Below are 19,258 nucleotides of genomic sequence, written 5' to 3' on the forward strand. Positions count from 1 at the left end.
TTAATCAAAACAAAACTTTGCTTTCTACCCCTCCTCTCCAGAGGACAATGGCTCCTTGCTCCAGTGCTCATTAATGTCAGCCGTGGCTCAATGGGCAGCCCACTTGCCTTTGAGTCAGAAGGTTGTGGGTTCAAGTCACACTCCAGTGACTAAAGCACATAAATCTAGGCTGACACTCCCAGTGCTGTGCTGAGTGAGTGCTGCACTGTCGGAGGTGCTGTGTTTCGGATGGGATGTTAAACCGAGACCCTGGCTTGCCCTCTTATGTGGGCATAAAAGATCCCATGGCACTATTTCGAAGAGCAAAGGAGTTGTCTCCAGTATCCTGGCCAATATTTATCCTTCACTCAACATAACAAAACAACAGATTATCTGGTCATTATCACATTGCTGTTTGTGGGACCTTGCTGTGCACAAATTGGCTGCCGTGTTTCCCCCATTACAACAGTGACGACACTTCAAAAAGTACTTCATTGGCTGCAAAGAGCTTTGAGACATCCGGTGGCGCTATATAAATGCAAGTCTTTCTTTTTTTTGACAGATCCATGGGCGCTCACACTTCATTGAAATGGCTGTGCTTCATACAGTGAGCCCAAACAGTGACTCCCCCTCACGTTCTTCCCCCCCTCCCCGCTCCTCCAGTGCAGCAAGATCTTCGACAAGCCCATCGCAGCCAACACCTACCTCACACCCTCACGGACCAGCAAAGGCCACCGGTAACATCGAACCGACAGCACGGAAACACGACATTGGCTCAACTGGCCTTTTTCTAAAATTCATTCACAGGATGTGGGCATTGCTGGCAAGGCCGGCATTTATTGCCCTGTCCCTAGTTTCCCTCGAGAAGGTGGTGGTGAGCCGCCTTCTGGAACCGCTGCAGTCCGTGTGGTGAAGGCACTCCCACAATGCTGATAGGGAAAGAGTACTTTTGGAGTGCAGTCACTGTTGTAATGTGGGAAACGTGGCAGCCAATTTGCGCTCAGCAAGCTCCCACAAACAGCAATGTGATAATGACCAGGTTATCTGTTTTTAGTGATGGTAGTTGAGGGATAAATATTGGCCGGGACACCGGGAAGAACTCCCCTGCTCATCTTGGACATAGTGCCTGAGAGAGCAGATGGGGCCTCGGTTTAATGTCTCATCCTAAAGACGGCACCTCCGACAGTGCAGCACTCCCTCAGACTTTTTGTGCTCAAGTCTCTGGAGTGGGACTCCAACCCACAACCCTCCGACTCAGAGGCGAGTGCGCTGCCCACTGAGCCTGCGGAACGACACTCAGGCAACAGCCACAGCTTTCAGCGGAGGAGAGAAGAATGAGTAAAAGAAAATGATTCACAGTATCTACAGAAATTGTTTATTTCGGAATTATTGGGGGCAATTTCAACCGAAACACGCCCATCGGGATACTGACCAGATCGGGTGAAACGCTGCTCTTTAACCCCCCCCCCCCCACCACACTGAAGTCAACGGAGTAATACAGGAACACAGAAACAGGAGTAGGCTACTCAGCCCCTCGAGCCTGGCTCCGCCATTCAGTGAGATGATGGCTAACCTGCGACCTAACTCCATATACCCCGCCTTTGTCCCGTATCGCTTAATCCCTTTAGTTCGCAAAAATCTATCAATCTCTGATTTAAAATGAACAATTGATCGAGCAGCAATTGCCATTAACGGAAGAGAGTTCCAAACTTCTACCACCCTTTAGTGTGTAGAAGTGTTTCCTAATTTCACTCCCATAGGTCTGGCTCTAATTTTTAGACTGTGCCCGGGGGGCAGGGGGTGTACACTCCACCCGATCCCATGGGATCCCCGACGCGCGGCTTAGGTTGAATTTGCCCCGGTTGTTTTTGGAGAGCGAAGTTGTTCAATCACTGTTACCTCAAAAGTTGCCAAGAGAATGGCAAAACTGGACAAGTGGTGGCAGCCACAGACGGTGTGCGTTTTGTTGGACTTGATCACGTCACATCCCTCGGGGGACCAGTAACTTGCACCGCTTGTGCGGCTCCAATAAACACACACGGGACGCCCATCAGCGATCGGAACTTGTCGAAGATATGAGTTAGCAACAACAATAGCCCGCATTTATATAGCACCTTCAACACAGTCAAACCTCCCCAGGTGCTTCACCAGAATGTTAGCAAAAAGAATTTGACACCGCGCCACATAGGGAGATATTAGCGCAGGTGACCTAAAGCTTGGTCAAAGAGATAGGTTTTAAGGAGCGTCTTACACAGGATATACAACACGGAAACAGGTCATTTGGCCCAACCAGTTCATGCCGGCGTTTATGCTCAACTCGAGCCTCCTCCCGTCTTTCCTCATCTAAATCTATCAGCATAAACCCTCTATTCCCTTCTCCCCCATACGCTTGTCCAGCCTCCCCTTAAATACATCGATACTCTTCGCCTCAACCACTCCCTGTGGTAGCGAGTTTCACATTCTCACCACTCTCTGGGTAAAGAAGTTTCTTCTGAATTCCCGATTGGATTTCTTGGTAACTATCTTATATTGATGGCCTCTAGTTATGCTCTTCCCCACAAGTGGAAACATTCTCTCTGTATCCACTCTATCAAAACCTTTTGGAGTTTTAAAGACCTCTATTAGGTCACCCCTCAGTCCTCTGTTTTCAGGAGAAAAGAGACCCAGCCTGTTCATCTTTTCCTGATATGTATAGCCTCCCCTTTCTGGTATCATCTTTGTAAATCTGCTCTGTACCCTCTCCAGTGCCTCTATATCCTTTTTATAATATGGCGACCAGAACTTAAAAGAGGAGAGAGAGTTAGAGAGGTTTAGGGAGGGAATTCCAGAGCTCAGCAGCTGAAAGTACGGCCGGCAATGAGAATCAGGGATGCGTAAGAGGCCAGAATTGGAGGAACACAGAGGTCTTGGAGGATTGTGGGGCTGGAGGGGGTTACAGAGATAGGGAGGGGTGTAGGGGCTGGAGGGGGTTACAGTAATAATTGGGAATCATGGCCATGGAGGGATTTGAAAACAAGGATGGAAATTCTAACATTGAAGTGTTGGCGGACTGGGAGCCAATGGAGATGAGGGAGCACAGGGGGTGATGGGTGAGCGGGACTTGGTGCGAATTAAGACACGGGCAGCCAAGCTTTGGATAAGCTCATTTACCATTGGGGTGCTCCCTACTCTGCTCTTCAATCATTATTTTTCTCCCCATCGACACGACAGTGGGATTTTTTTTTCGGAGTGCGGGTCCTGACCGAGAAAACAAACCTTTTTATGTTTCAGGGTGAGATTGATTCTCTCGCTGAGCTCATGGTTCTTCCAGTTTCCGATTGTGGCCGAAACTATTCCTGAGGTCAGCTGATACGGCCTTGCACTTTTGTTCTCAATGAAATCCCCGTTCTGAAGGGAATCCATTTTGTTGTACGAGATGAACGCAACAACAGCACGTCCTGCTCAGACATCGGGCACAAAATAAAGGACATTTTAGCCAATCCCTGGTCCACAATGCACTGGCGGTTTGCAAACGCCTACCGATGACTCACATATACCAACTTGTGGCTCACCCTCGCCTCTGGGGCAGAAAGTTGTGGGTTCAAGTCCCACTCCAGGGACTTGAGCACATAAATCCAGGCTGACTCACCCAGTGCAGTGCTGAGGGAGCGCCGTACTGTCGGAGGTGCCGTCTTTTGGACAAGATGTTAAACCGAGGCCCCGTCTGCTCTCTCGAGTGGATGTAAAAGATCCCATGGCACTATTTCGAAGAAGAGCAGGGGAATTCCCCCCCAGAGTCCTGGACAATGTTTATCCCCGGAATGATTATCTGCATGAGCTTCTGCGCATGCGTGCTGTTACCGAGACCGCACGTGCGCTGTACCCCACCGCTCTACGGGACATGCTTTCCTCGGCTCCGCGCAGAGAGCATCACCTGATCCATGCCGGCAGGGGGGAGCAGAGAGCAGGGAGGGGGAAAAGATGGAAGGGGGGGAGGGGGAGAGAGGGGATCGGATAGGGAGAGAGAGAGAGGAGGGGGGGAGAGAAGGGGGAGAGAGGGGATCGGATAGGGAGAGAGAGAGAGGAGGGGGGAGAGAGGGGATCGGATAGGGAGAGAGGGGGAGAGAGAGGGAATTCGAGGGGGAGAGAGAGAGAGAGAGGGGGCGAGTGAGAGGGAATTGGAGTGGGAGAGAGAGAGAGGGAGAGAGGAGGAGGAGTGAGAGGGGATTGGAGGGGGAAATAGAGAGAGAGAGGGGGGAGTGAGAAGAATCGGAGGGGGAGAGAGAGAAAGGGGAAAGAGGGGGCTTTCGGAGGGGGAGAGAGAGGAGGTGGAGGTGGAGGTGGAGCTGAAAACTTCAAGCGTGAGTTTAATCCACATTTAGAAGTTTAGCAATAGAGGAGAGCAGCTGGAGTTATTTGGGGTAATTTGACCTTGCACAGTCACTCAGAGGCAGCCCAGTTATATGTCAGAGAACTTTCAGAGACATTACTGGACCAAAAGAAAGCTTTATTGAACACAGTCTTGGGTACAAATTTACACTTCTGTTTCAAAGTATTGTTAACAGTTCAGGTTTGCTGCAGGTCAGTGGGGATCAGTGCCGTTAAGCTTTGCTGTAAGCATGAAGAGCATCTTACATAGAAACATAGAAAACAGGTGCAGGAGAAGGCCATTCGGCCCTTCGAACCTGCACCACCATTCAATAAAATCATGGCTGATCATTCCCTCAGTACCCTTTTCCTCTTTCTCTCCATACCCCTTGATCCCTTTAGCCGTAAGGGCCATATCTAACTCCCTCTTGAATATATCTAACGAACTGGCCTCAACGACTCTCTGCGGTAGATAATTCCACAGGTTAACAACTCTCTTAGTGAAGAAGTTTCTCCTCATCTCAATCCTAAACGGCCTACCCCTTATCCGAAGACTGTGTTCCCTGGTTCTGGACTTCCCCAACATCGGGAACATTCTTCCCGCATCTAGCCTGTCCAGTCCAGTCAGAATCTTATATGTTTCTATGAGATCCCCTCTCATCCTTCTAAACTCCAGTGTATAAAGGCCCAGTTGATCCAGTCTCTCCTCATATATCAGTCCAGCCATCCCTGGAATCAGTCTGGTGAACCTTCGCTTCATTCCCTCAATAGCAAGAACGTCCTTCCTCAGATTAGGAGACCAAAACTGAACACAATATTCCAGTGTGGCCTCACCAAGGCCCTGTACAACTGCAGTAAGACCTCCCTGCTCCTATACTCCCAGTTTAACCTGGGTGTGATGATTGGAGTCTTATTGTGGGAAAAACTCTGCAAAATGGAAGCAGCTGTTAGGTGCCCATCAACCACCTTAAAGATTCACTCCCTCCACCTCCAGCGCAACCTGCCCCAGCCCTGAACTCGCATCTTTCTCCAGTTTCTCTCCAATCTCACCTCATGACCTCTCAGCGTTCATCCTGTCCATGAGACCATTTCCTGCTCCCTCGACCCTATTCTCACCAAACTGCTGACCACCCAACTTCCTTTTCTGGCTCCCATGTTAGCCGACATTGTTACCGGTTCTCTCCCCTCAGGTACTGTCCCCCTCTCCCTCAAATCTGCCGTCATCACCCCTCTCCTCCAAAAAAAAAACCCTCGACCCCTCCGTCCTTGCAAACTACCGCCCCATCTCCAACCTCCCTTTCCTCTCCAAAGTCCTTGAACGTGTTGTTCCCCCCCAAATCCACGCCCATCTTTCCCATGTTTGAATCCCTCCAATCCGGTTTCTGCTCCTGCCACAGTACCGTAACGGCTCTCATCAAAGTCACAACTGACATCCTTTGTGACTGTGACAGAGGTAAACTGTCCCTCCTCATCCTTCGCGACCTGTCTGCAGCCTTTCACATGGTTTACCATTCCATCCTCCTCCAACACCTCTCCACCGTCGACCAGCTGGGTGGGACTGGGTGGTTCCTTTCTTATCTATTTAATCGTAGCCAGAGAATCTCCTGCAACGACTTATTTTCCCACTCCCGCATCGTTATCTCTGATCTCCCCCAAGGATCTATACTTGACCCCTTCCTATTTCTCATCTACGTGTTGCCCGTTAGCGACATCATCCACAAACGTCAGTTTCCACATGTACGCTGATGACACCCAGCCTTACCTCACCACCACTTCTCTCGACCCCTAATTGTCAGATTGCTTGTCCGACTGGATGAGCAGACATTTTCTCCAATTGAACATTGGGAAGACCGAAGATATTGGTTTCGGACCCCACCACAAACTGCGTTCCCTAACCACTGACTCCATTCCTCTCCCCAACATCTGTCTGAGGCTGAACTAGATTGTTCTCAACCTTGGTGTCATGTGTGACCCTGAAATGAGCTTCCGGCCACATATCCATGGCATTAACAAGACCACCTATTTCCACCTGCGTAACATTACTCGTCTCCGCCCCTGCCTCAGCTCATCAGCTGCTGAAGCCCTCATCCCTGCCTTTGTTACCTCTAGTCTTGACTATTCCAACGCACTCCTGGCTGGTCTCCCACGTTCTACCCTACGTAAACTAGAGGTGATCCAAAACTCGGCTGCCGTGTCCTAACTCGCACCAAGTCCCACTCACCCATCACCCCCTGTGCTCGCTGACCTACATTGGTTAAGCAATGCCTCGATTTCAAAATTATCATCCTTGTTTCCAAATCCCTCCATGGCCTCGCCCCTCCCTATCTCTGTAATCTCCTCCAGCCCCACAACTCCCCGAGATGTCTGCGCTCCTCAAATTCTGCCCTCTTGAGCATCCCTGATTATAATCGCTCAACCATTGGTGGCCGTGCCTTCTGTTGCCTGGGCCCCAAGCCCTGGAACTCCCTAAACCTCTCCACCTTCCTTTAAGACACTCCTTAAAAGGTACCTTTTTGACCAAGCTTTGGTCACCTGCCGTCATTTCTTCTTCTATGCACTGCAGCAACTCGCCAAGGCTTCTTCGGCAGCACCTCTCAAACCCACAACCTCTACCACCTAGATGGACAAGGGCAGCAGGCGCATGGGAACACCACCACCTCCACATTCCCCTCCAAGTCACACACCATCCTGACTTGGAAATATATTAGCCGTTTCTTCATCGTCGCTGGGTCAAAATCCTGGAACTCCCTCCCTAACAGCACTGTGGGAGCACCTTCACCACACGGACTGCAGCGGTTCAAGAAGGTGGCAGTTAGGGATAGGCAATAAATGCTGGAATTGCCAGCGATGCTCATATCTCGAGCATGAATTAAAAAATAATAAATGAATGCAGGAGTCCAGGAGATATTATTGACGCATTAAACCTCTACGTTTACCACAAACGACAAAGCTCTGTTAGATTTCTGATCCCTGAGCTCGAGGGCCACCAGTAAAGATGAGTGTGAAAAGTATGGGATAAAAACAGAAAATGCTGGAAATCTCAGCGGGTCAGGCAGCATCTGTGGAGAGACCCTTTGTCAGAAGTTAGAGATCTAACAGGTTTTTAAGCAAGTGTAGGGGCAGTGAAAGGGGAGAGAGGAAAGAACAAAAGGAAAGGTCTGTGATAGGTTGGAAAGAAACAGAGATTAGAGAGACAAAAGGGATGAGGGTGTGAGGCAAAAGGAGATAGTAATAGTGTGTATGTATGGGGCATGGAATATGTTAGTGTCCTAATAGCCTCACCCCACACTATCTCTGTAACTTCCTCCATTCCTACAACCCTCCCGATCTCTGAAACCTCCTCCATTCCTACAACCCTCCCGATCTCTGAAACCTCCTCCAGCCTTACAATCCTCCTGATCTCTGTAAACTCCTCCAGCCCCTACCACCCTGCTTATCTCTGTAACCTCCTCCAGCCCATACAACCCTCCCGATCTCTGTAACCTCCTCCAACCCCTACCACCCTCCCTATCTCTGTAACCTCCTCCAGCCCCTACACCCCTCCCTATCTCTGTAACCTCCTCCAGCCCCTACACCCCTCCCTATCTCTGTAACCTCTTCCAGCCCTACACCCCACCCTATCTCCGTTATCTTCTCCAGCCCCTACACCCTTCCCTATCTCTGTAACCTCCTCCAGCCCCTACACCCCTCCCTATCTCCATAACTTCCTCCAGCCCTACACCCCTCCCTATCTCCATAACTTCCTCCATCCCTACACCCCTCCCAATCTCTGTAACCTCCTCCAGCCCTGCAACCCTCCCAAATCCCTGCGCTCCTTCAATTCTGGCCTCTTGAGCATCCACGATTTCCTTTGCCCCATCAGCTGCCTGGGCCCCAAGCCCTGGAATTCCCTCTTAAACCTCCACACCTTGCTCTCCTTCTTTAAGACGCTCCTTAAAATCGACCTCTTTGATGAAGCTTTGGGTCACCTGTCCCAAAATCTCCTTATGTGATTCGGTGCCAAATTTTATTTGACAACGCTCCTGTTAAGCCTCTATGGGTCATTTTACTACATAAAAGGCGCTATATAAATGCTGTTGTGATAAGAAGAAGAACAACAACTTGTATTTATATAGCGCCTTTAACGTAGTAAAACGTCCCAAGGCGCTTCACAGCAGTGTTTTAAGACAAAACAAATAAATTTGACACGGATCCACATAAGAAGAAATTAGCGCAGGTGGCCAAAAGCTTGGTCACAGAGGTAGGTTTTAAGGAGCGTCTTAAAGGAGGTGAGAGAGGTAGAGAAGCGGAGAGGTTTAGGGAGGGAGTTCTAGAGCTTGGGGCCTAGGCAGCTGAAGGCACGGCCACCGATGGTTGAGCGATTATAATCAGGGATGCTCAAGAGGGCAGAATTAGAGGAGCGCAGACATCTCGTGAGGTTGAGAGGCTGAAAGAGATTACAGAGTTAGGGAGGGGCGAGGCCATGGAGGGATTTGTAAACAACGATGAGAATTTGAAATCCCGGCGTTGCTTAACCGGGAGCCAATGTAGTTCAGTGAGCACAGGGGGTGATGGGTGAATGGGACTTGGTGCGAGTTAGGACACAGGCTGCCGAGTTTTGGATGAAGGCGAATTTAGTCTTGCTTTTCGGATTCTGGTAAAAATGAGGTTACTCTGCTTCCAATTCATAGCTGCACAATGAACTCAGGTGATGGGCCAGGTCCTCATTGAGCTCAGTGGGTCGCACACTCACCTCTTGAGTCAGAAGGTTGTGGGTTCAAATACCACTCCAGAGATTTAAGCACATAATCCAGGTTGACACTCTGGTGCAGTACTGAGGGAGTGCTGCACTGTCTGAGGTGCTGTCTTTCAAATGAGATTTAAACCAGGTCCCTGTCTGCCCTCTCAGTTGGCTGTAAAAGATATATTGCCACAATTTGAAGAAGAGCAGTGGAGTTCTGACCCAATATTTAGCCATCAGCCAGAATCAGATAAAGAAAGACTTGCATTTATATAGCACCTTTCACAACCCACCAAACATCCCAAAGCACTTTACTTTTGGAGTGTTGTCATGTGGGAAAAGCAGCAGCCAATTTGTGCACAGCAAGCTCCCACAAACAGCAATGTGATAATCACCAGATAATCTGTTTTAGTGATGTTGATTGAGGGATTAATATTGGCCAGACCACCTGAGAGGGCAGACAAGGCCTCAGTTTAACATCTCATCCGAAAGACAGCACCTCCGACAGTGCAACACTCCATTGGGAGTGTCAGCCTAGATTTGTGTGGTCAAGTCTCTGGAGTGGGACTTGAACCTACAACCTTCTGACTCAGAGGCAGGAATGCTACTCACTGAGCCACAGCTGACACTTATGCAGACCACCATGTTTGTGGGAGCTTGCTGTGCGCACATTTTCTGCCGTGTTTCCTACATTACAACGGTGAGGACACTTCAAAAAGTACTTCATTGGCTGTAAAGTGCATTGCGGCATGCTGAGGTCAGGAAAGGCGCTATATAAATGCAAGTTCCTTCTTGCATCATTTGTTGAGGTATACAAAAGAAAATGTTGCTCTCCTTAGAGCAGAGAAGGTTGAGAGGAGATTTGATCGAGGTGTTCAAAATCAATGAGGGACCTGGACAGGGTAGATAGAGAGAAACTGTTCCCATTGGTCGAGAACCAGAGGACACAGATTTAAGGTGATTGGCAAAAGAACCAAAGGCGACATGAGAAAAACTTTTTTACGCAGCGAGTGGTTGGGTTCTGGAATGCACGGCCTGAGGGGCTGGGGGAGGCAGAAGGTTTGCCGGGCCCAATGGCCTCCCGTGCTGTGAGTGTTCTACGACTCGAAGAGTTTTGGATGCAGCACACTTGGCAAGGGAGCAAAATCCAGGGAAGGAAATGCTGTCACCCAGCTGTCGCTCACCACACAAGAGGAAGTTGTGGTGGTTGACAGTAAGAATAGCTAATTGTTCATTGTGATGCAGGTGACCGACTCGGCTCATTGTGATACAGCGGACCAACCCGGCTCATTGTGATGCTTAGGAGCTGGAGGTGCTGCTGCAAACAAGTGCATTAAAGGAGGGTGTAGATCCCTTAATGCAAGGGACACCGGGCCAGAAATTCGGGCGTGCAGGAGGTGGCGCGGGGGGAGCTGGGGGTGGGGTCAGGGGGAGGGGGCGGGGGCACATTGCAAATATCTTGCGGCAGAATGGGGAGGTCTGAGCCGCTCTTGACATTGGGCCTCAGCTCTCAAAGCAATAGACCCGGGTGTTCTGGATTGGGTCGGGTTTGGGGGTGGAGGGGATGGGGTGGAGGGGACGGGGGTGGAGGGAATGAGGGTGGAGGGGATGGGAGTGGAGGGGATGGGGCTGGAGGGTTAGGGTGGAGGGGATGGGGAGGAGGGATTGGGGGTGGAGGGGATGGGGCTGGAGGGGATAGGTAGGAGGGATTTGGGGTGGAGGGGATGGAGGTGGAGTGATGGGAGTGGAGGGGATAATGTGAAGGGGATGGGGTGGAGGGGATGGGTAGGAGGGATTGGGGTGGAGGGGATGGAGGTGGAGGGATGGGAGTGGAAGGGATGGGGTGGAGGGGATGGGGTGGAGGGAATGGAGGTGGAGGAATGGGGTGGAGGGATTGGGGGTGGAGTGGATGGGGGTGGAGGGGATGGAGTGGAGGGTTGGGATGGAGGGATTGGGGGTGGAGGGAATGAGGGTGGAGGGATGGGAGTGGAGGGGATGGAGTGGAGGGAATGAGGGTGGAGGGATGGGAGTGGAGGGGATGTGGCTGGAGGGGATGGGGTGGAGGGTTGGGATGGAGGGATTGGGGTGGAGGGATTGTGGGTGGAGGGGATGGGGGTGGAGGGATTGGGGTGGAGGGTTGGGATGGAGGGATTGTGGGTGGAGGGGATGGAGGTGGAGGGATGGGAGTGGAGTGGATGGTGTGGAGGGAATGGGGTGGAGGGTTGGGATGGAGGGATTAGGGGTGGAGGGATTGTGGGTGGAGGGGATGGGGTGGAGGGATTGTGGGTGGAGGGTTAGGGTGGAGGGGATGGGGGGAGGGATTGGGGATGGAGGGATTGGGGGTGGAGGGGATGCTGTGGAGGGAATGGGGTGGAGGGGATGGAGTGGAGGGGATGGGGCTGCAGGTGATGGGGTTGGAGGGGATGGGTCGGAGGGATTGGGGGTGGAGGGCTAGGGTGGAGGGTTGGGATGGAGGGATTGGGGCTGGAGGGATTGTGGGTGGAGGGGATGGGGGTGGAGGGTTAGGGTGGAGGGGATGGGGTGGAGGGGATGGGGTGGAGGGTTGGGATGGAGGGATTGGGGGTGGAGGGATTGTGGGTGGAGGGTTGGGATGGAGGGATTGTGGGTGGAGGGGATGGGGGTGGAGGGTTAGGGTGGAGGGGATGGGGTGGAGGGTTGGGATGGAGGGATTGTGGGTGGAGGGGATGGGGGTGGAGGGTTAGGGTGGAGGGGATGGGGTGGAGGGTTGGGATGGAGGGATTGGGGGTGGAGGGATTGTGGGTGGAGGGTTGGGATGGAGGGATTGGGGGTGGAGGGATTGTGGGTGGAGGGTTGGGATGGAGGGATTGGGGGTGGAGGGATTGTGGGTGCAGGGGATGGTGGGGGGTGAGTGGGGGCTGATGGGGGCAGGGGGTGGTGTTGGCGGGAGGAAGGGAGATCGCACGTGTGATCGTGCATGCTTCCTATCCACCATTTTGGGGCTTTAGGTGTCCCCGGCAGTGCCCGACGAGCGTGATGCAATTTATTGGTCAGTGACCTTCTGCTCCCGTCCATGTACACACATCAGTAAAATGTAGCGGGCAGGCACAAAGTTAATTAAAAAGGCGAATGGAATGTTAGCTTTTGCAAGTAGCGGGCTGGAATATAAAGGGGAGGAAGCGTTGCTGCAGCTCGAAAAAGCCCTGGTTAGACCACACCTGGAGCACTGTGCACTGTTCTGGGCACCACATGATAGAAAGGACACATTGGCCTTGGAATGAATGCAGCACAGATTCACCGGAATGTTACCACGGCTCCAAGGGTGAGATTATGAGGAGAGATTACATAAAGTAGGCTTTCATTCCCCAGAATATAGAAGGTTAAGGGGTGACTTGATTGCGGTTTTTCGGATTTTGAAAGGAATTGACAGGGTAGACAGGAGAGACTTCTGCGGCTGGTGGAGGCGTCTAGGACAAGGGGGACATAACCTTAAAATCAGAGCCAGGCCGTTGAGAGGAGTTAGGAAGCACTTCTTCACGCAAAGGGTGGTCGGAGCGTGGAACTCCCTCCTGCAAAAAGCATATGGATGCAAGCTCAAGTAGTAATGTTCAATCTGAGGTCGACAGATCTTTGCGAGCCAAGGGTATATAAGGATATTGAGCCAAGGATGGAGTTAAGATGCAGGTCAGTTATTGAACAGCGGAACAGGCTCGAGTGGGGCTGAATGGCCCTCTCCTGTTCCAATATTCCCTATCTTGCTGTGCAGACGAGCAAAACAGTTAACATTTCTGTCATCCACAAACCCCCCACCCCCTCCCTACCCCCCCACCATTCACAACCCACATTGTCGTGGGGGTTTGAAGCAGATCTTGCAGCATCATTGTTAAAAGTCACATCTGTTAATTTAGATTTGCACAGAAATATCTCGACAATTTGCGACTTCCTCCTTCTCGGCAACGTGTGGTTATCTGTGGGTTCCTGCACAGTGACACTCGCGCTGACACAGCCCCCTAGGTCTTGAGTTCCATCACGCTCGACTCTCCCTTGGAGACAAAAGAGCAAACAGTTTATTCATTAACGATTCTCTTTGAGTTAATTCATGAAACACAGTTTTAAGATAATTAAAAGAATCGTGGGAGGCATGGAGAGATAAGGAGGAACGTTTTTTTAATGCAGCGAGTTGTTGTGATCTGGAAAGCGCTGCCTGAAAGGGTGGTGGGAGCAGATTCAATAGTAACTTTCAAAAGGGAATTCTTGAAGGTGAAAAATTTGCAGGGCTGTGGGGAAAGAACAGGGCACAGGCATGATGGGCCGAATGGCCTCCTTCTATGCTTTAAGATTGTACTTAAGAACGTAAGAAATATGAGCAGGAGTAGGCCCTACAACCCCTCGAGCCTGCTCCGCCATTCCATTAGATCATGGCTGATCATCGACCTCGATCCACTTCTCCGTCCGATCTCCTTATCCCTTGATACACAACTCGATCATTATGGCAACTCTTACTTACCTGGAGCAGGGAAGTGTGATAAAGCTGTTAAGCGGAAAATAAACTTTAAATTAGGATCCACGTGGATTACAACTTTCTTTACATGGCAACAGATGTAGCCACTTGACCCACTGAGTTTGCCCCAGCACTTTAGCTAGCCGTGGTAGTTCTATCTTATTAAGCCTGGGCCGCCCCGACCTGTGTGTGAACACCACCGCAGGTCGGGGCTATAAATAGAGCTGGAGCGCCGGGCCCTGGAACATCGCGGGTGAAGGTGCGGCGAATGAGGGTACGGGGCCCAGAAGAGCCGAGGGCCCAGGGGGCAGCACGGGCCCAGCCCACACTGCGATATGTGTGCGCACTAGGTCCGTGTAGCAGAGCAGGTCTCCAGTTGTCCTGATTAACCCTTGCCACTGGACAAAGGCCTAGCTCTGTCGAGCCCGTGTGGTGGCTGGTGTGCAACGGTCACCACAGGTTAAAAAAATCCACGCACAGGTATCTTCCACCCCCTCAACTGGAGTTCAGGACTGGAACATCGGGTCCTTCATTGAAACATCTGTGAACTCGTGTGGAAGCAAGTCATCCTCGTTCGAGGGAACGCCTATGATGATGATATGATTTTATTAATCCCCGTTTCCTTGAGATACAGTTACTGATTTGAAACCACTACTCTATTCAGAAGGACTCAGGGCTGGCAGAACAGAGTTATTTCAGTTGAGTAACTTAACCGAGGTCTCTCCGCCTTCTCAGGATGCACTATTCGAAGAGGCCAGAGTCCTTTTGTGTCCTGGCCAACATGTATCATTCAACCAACACCACCAAAAAAGAGATTCATAGAATCATAGAAATTTACAGCACAGAATGAGGCCATTTCGGCCCATCGTGTCTGCACCGGCCAACAAAGAGCTATCCAGCCTAATCCCAACTTCCAGCTCTTGGTCCGTAGCCTTGTCGGTTACAGCAATTCAAGTGAACATCCAATTACTTTTTAAATGTGGTGAGGGTTTCTGTTGTGTAACATAGAAACATAGAAAATAGGTGCAGGAATAGGCCATTCGGCCCTTCAAGCCTGCACCACCATTCAATAGGATCATGGCTGATCATTCCCTCAGTACCCCTTTCCTGCTTTCTCGCTATATCCTTTGATCCTTTAGCCGTAAGGGCCATATCTAACTCTCTCTTGAATATATCCAATGATGGAGAAAGAGTCAGACTGAACACTGTGAGCTCAAAGTAAAGTGTGACCGTAGTCTTTTATTGCAGGTCTCCAGAGTGCCTCTCCAACCTGTGAAGCCTCTTTAAATACCTGTGCTCCCAAGGGATGCCTTGGGACTCCGGGGAATGATCACTGTGGTGGCTGTACAGAGTAAATACAATTTTATATATATAACAACACTCCCCCACAAAGTCAATAGTGTAACCATGTACAATGTGAGTTGGGGCCCTTCTTGCTCTGGTTGATCATCTCGGTGTGAAAGCTGGTGTTGATGAATCATTTGTTGGGCCCTCACTGGGCTGCTGTGCAGCTGGCCTTGCTGGGCTGCCTGGTGGGTTGGGCCCTGCAGGCCTGCTGTGGATGATGGGTTCTGTTTCGTGGTCAACCGTGGTGCCGGTTGCCACTGGTGTGTATGTTGGGGGATCAAAAAAGGTAGGGTCCAAGGTGGGGTGCTCAGGGTAGTCCGTGAATCTGAGTTTGATTTGGTCCAAGTGTTTCCTGTGAATGAGTCCATTTGAAAGTTTGACCCGAAACACCCTGCTCCCCTCTTTGGCCACGACAGTGCCGGTAAGCCACTTGGGACCTTGTCCATAATTAATACAAATACAAGATCATTGATTTCAATCTCGCGTGACACATTTGCGCTATAATGGTATGCACTTCGTTGAAGCCGCCTGTTCTCCACCCGTTCATGTAGATCAGGGTGAACTAACGAGAGCCTTGTCTTAAGTGCTCTTTTCACGAGCAGTTCAGCAGGTGGGATCTCAGTGAGTGAGTGGGGTCTCGTGCGGTAGCTGAGCAGGACTCGTGATAGGCGAGTCTGCAGTGAGTCTTCAGTTACCCTCTTCAAGCCTTGCTTGATGGTTTGCACTGCTCTCTCTGCCTGACCATTGGACGCTGGTTTAAACGGGGCAGATGTGACATGTTTGATCCCGTTACAGGTCATGAATTCTTTGAACTCAGCCCTGGTAAAACATGGCTCGTTGTTGCTCACCAGGACAACAGGTAAGCCGTGTGTGGCAAACATGGCCCCCAGGCTTTCAGTGATGGCAGTGGACGTGCTAGCCGACATTATCTCATACTCAATCTACTTCGAGTACGCGTCTACAACCACAAGGAACATTTTACCCAAGAACGGGCCTGCATAGTCGACCCTAGACCACGGTTTGGAGAGCCAAGACCATAAACTTAGCGGCGCCTCCCTGGGTACATTGCTTAACTGCGAGCATGTATTACATCTGTGAACGCAGGACTCTAAGTCCGCATCGATACCGGGCCACCACATGTGGGATCTGGCTGTCGCTTTCATCATTACAATGCCTGGGTGGGTACTGTGGAGATCATTGATGAAGGTGTCTCTGCCCTTCTTGGGGGCCACTACTTGATTGCCCCACAGAAGGCAGTCTGCCTGTATAGACATTTCATCTTTGCGTCGCTGGAACGGCTTTATCTCTTCCTGCATTTCCACTGGGACACTGGACCAGCTCCCGTAAAGCACATAGCTTTTGACTAGAGATAATAAGGGGTCCTGGCTTGTCCAGGTTTTAATCTGCCGGGAAGTGACGGGTGATTGCTCTCTCTCAAATGCTTCCATAACCATGGCTAGATCTGCGGGCTGCGCCATTTCCACCCCTGTGGTGGGCAATAGCAGCCTACTGAGAGCATCGGTGCAGTTTTCTGTGCTTGGCCTGTGGCGGATGGCGTAGTTGTCTGCGGACAATGTGAGTGCCCATCTCTGGATGCGGGCCGATGCATTGGTATTTATCCCTTTACTCTCGGAAAACAGGGATATAAGTGGCTTATGGTCAGTTTCCAATTCGAATTTTAGCCCAAACAGGTATTGATGCATTTTCTTTACCCCATAGACACACGCTAACGCTTCTTTTCAATCATGCTGTAGGCTCTCTCGGCCTTAGACAGACTCTTGGATGCATAAGCAACCGGTTTCAGTTTCCCAAAATCATTAGCTTGTTCCAATATACACCCGACGTCATATGACGACGCATCACATGCTAGTACCAAACGCTTACATGGATCATTAATACAAGCAATTTGTTTGAGCATAACAATTTTCTCGCTTTTACAAAGGCATTTTCTTGGCTTTTGCCCTAAACCAATTCACCTCCTTTTCGTAGTAAGACATGCAGTGGTTCGAACAGTGTGCTGAGACCCGGTAAGAAGTTACCAAAGTAGTTCAGGAGTCCCAGAAACGACCGCAGCTCCGTCACGTTCTGTGGCCTCAGTGCATTCTCGATTGCCTCCGTCTTCGTGTTGGTGGGCCTGATGCCATCCGCCGCAATCCTCCTTCCCAGGAACTCCACTTCAGGCACTTCGAGCAGGTGCTCGACTGTGTTCCGACCTGTGACCAAGATGTCGTCCTGGAAGACCACGGTGTGCGGGACCAACTTCAGTAAACTTTCCATGTTTCTCTGGAATATTGCTGCCGCTGATCGGATTCCAAACGGGCATCTGTTATAAACAAAAAGACCTTTGTGCATGTTGATGCAGGTGAGGGCCTTCGATGATTCCTCCAGTTCCTGCGTCATGTAGGCTGAAGTCAGATCCAGCTTCATGAACGTCTTTCCTTCCACCAGCGCTGTAAAGAGGTCGTCGGCTTTTGGTAGTGGGTATTGGTCCTGCAGGGAGTTATGATTGATAGTTACTTTTTAATCTGATGGTGCCGTCTCCCTTGAGGACTGGGACAATAGGATTGGCCCACTCGCTGAACTCGATCAGTAAAATTATGCCCTCTTGTTGCAGCCGGTCTAGCTCGATCTCTACCCTTTCTCTCATCATGTACGGTACTGCTCTCGCCTTGTGATGGATGGGTCGCGCCCCCGGAATTAGGTGGATCTACACTTTTGCTCCTTGGAATTTCCCGATGTCTGGTTTGAACAGCGAAGGAAAATTGTTTAAGCCCTGGGCACACGAAGTGTCGTCAGCGGGCGATAGCGCTCGGACGTCGTTCCAGTTCCAGCTTATCTTTCCCAGCCAGCTCCTGCCGATCAGCTTGGGACCATCACCCGGTACCACCCAGAGTGGTAGCTTGTGCACCGCTCCACCGTAGGAGACCTTTACGCTAGCACTGCTGATTACAGGAATCAGTTCTTTCGTGTAAGTTCTTAGTCTCGTGCGAACTGGAGTTAAGATTGGCCTTGAGGCCTTGTTGCACCACAACCTTTCGAAAGTCTTTTTGCCCATGATGGACTGGCTTGCGCCTGTGTCCAGCTCCATTGACACTGGGAGTCCATTTAGTTCAACATTCAGCATTATTGGGGGACAATTTGTGGTGAATGTGTGCACCCCATGTACCTCTGCCTCCTCTATCTGAGGCTCTGGTTCATAGTGATCCTCCGTGGATCTGTCCTCCTCTGCAACTTGGTGGTTTGCAAGTTTAACAGGCTTAGCAGCTCGCCTGCACACTCGTTGAAGGTGTCTCATTGTTCCAAAGCCCTTGCAAATGTATCCTTTGAATTTGCATGAATGGAAACGATGATTACCCCTGCAGCGCCAACAAGGTGCTAATGGCTTTGCATTCGTCCCCCTTGATGATGGGCCCTGAGACATCTGCGGACGTGCAGCTGCAGGTATGTGTGACCTGCTCTGTACATTATGATTCGAAAACAACATCACTTTGTTCACAGTACTTGTAGCAGCACTTGTGTGCTGAGAGATTTGCTTAGTGTTGTCACTGGTGACAATGAATGCCTGGGCTATCACTATGGCCATACTCAAGGTTGGGGTCACCATAGACAAAAGCTTGCGAAGTATGGTTTCGTGGCCAATGCCAAGTATGAAAAAGTCACTGAGCATGTGCTCCAAATATCCTTCAAATTCACAATATCCTGCATGCTGTCTCAGCTCGGCGATATAACTCGCCACTTCCTGGCCTTCAGACCTTTTGTAGGTGTAGAACTGGTACCTTGACATCAGAACGCTTTCCTAAGGGTTCAAATGCTCTTGGACCAGTGTGCACAAATTGTCGTACGATTTCTCCGTGGATTTCGCTGGAGTGAGCAGATTCTTCGTGAGGCCATACGTTGGTGCCCCACAGACGGTGAGGAGGATCGCCCTTCGTTTGGCATCGCCCTTCCCCATCTAGCTCATTGGCCACGAAGTATTGGTCGAGTTGCTCCACAAAAGTTTCCCAATCATCTCCCTCCGAAAATTTCTCCAGGATGCCCACTGTTCTCTGCATCTTTGGGTTCGCTATCTGTATCGCCAGTTGTTGTGTATGGAGAAAGAGTGAGACTGAACACTGTGAGCTCAAAGTAAAGTGTGACCTTAGTCTTTTATTGCCTCTCCAACCTGTGAAGCCTTCTTAAATACCTGTGCTCCCAAGGGATTATGGGATCCCTTGGGACTCTGGGGAATGAGCCCTCTGGTGGCTGTACAAAGTAAATACAAGTCCACATATGTAACAGTTCCTGCCTCTATTACCCTTTCAGGAAGTGAGTTCCAGATCCCCACCACCCTCTGGGTGAAAAAACCTTTCCTCAGATCCCATCACAGCCTTGAATATACTCAACGA

At 50.6% G+C, this 19,258-nt stretch overlaps 2 protein-coding genes across 2 annotated transcripts in view; both read right to left on the reverse strand.

The window, feature by feature from the left end:
* The window catches only part of LOC139237771 (adhesion G protein-coupled receptor E3-like), a 63,996-nt gene extending 53,687 nt beyond the window's left edge, over positions 1-10,309 (reverse strand). Inside the window, exons 1-3 of the mRNA XM_070866955.1 lie at positions 10,231-10,309; positions 3,231-3,416; positions 1,873-2,042 (exon numbers count right to left, since the gene is read on the reverse strand). Coding sequence (XP_070723056.1) covers positions 1,873-2,042; positions 3,231-3,416; positions 10,231-10,309 — 435 coding nt within the window. The remainder of the gene's footprint in view (positions 1-1,872; positions 2,043-3,230; positions 3,417-10,230) is intronic.
* A 2,574-nt stretch (positions 10,310-12,883) lies between these two features.
* LOC139237772 (adhesion G protein-coupled receptor E1-like) overlaps positions 12,884-19,258 on the reverse strand; it is a 74,649-nt gene continuing 68,274 nt past the window's right edge. Inside the window, exon 16 of the mRNA XM_070866957.1 lies at positions 12,884-13,068. Within this exon, the coding sequence (XP_070723058.1) occupies positions 13,036-13,068 (33 nt within the window). The 3' untranslated portion in view covers positions 12,884-13,035. The remainder of the gene's footprint in view (positions 13,069-19,258) is intronic.

Source organism: Pristiophorus japonicus, chromosome 24 (assembly GCF_044704955.1).
Source record: "Pristiophorus japonicus isolate sPriJap1 chromosome 24, sPriJap1.hap1, whole genome shotgun sequence".
Lineage (NCBI taxonomy): Eukaryota > Metazoa > Chordata > Chondrichthyes > Pristiophoridae > Pristiophorus > Pristiophorus japonicus.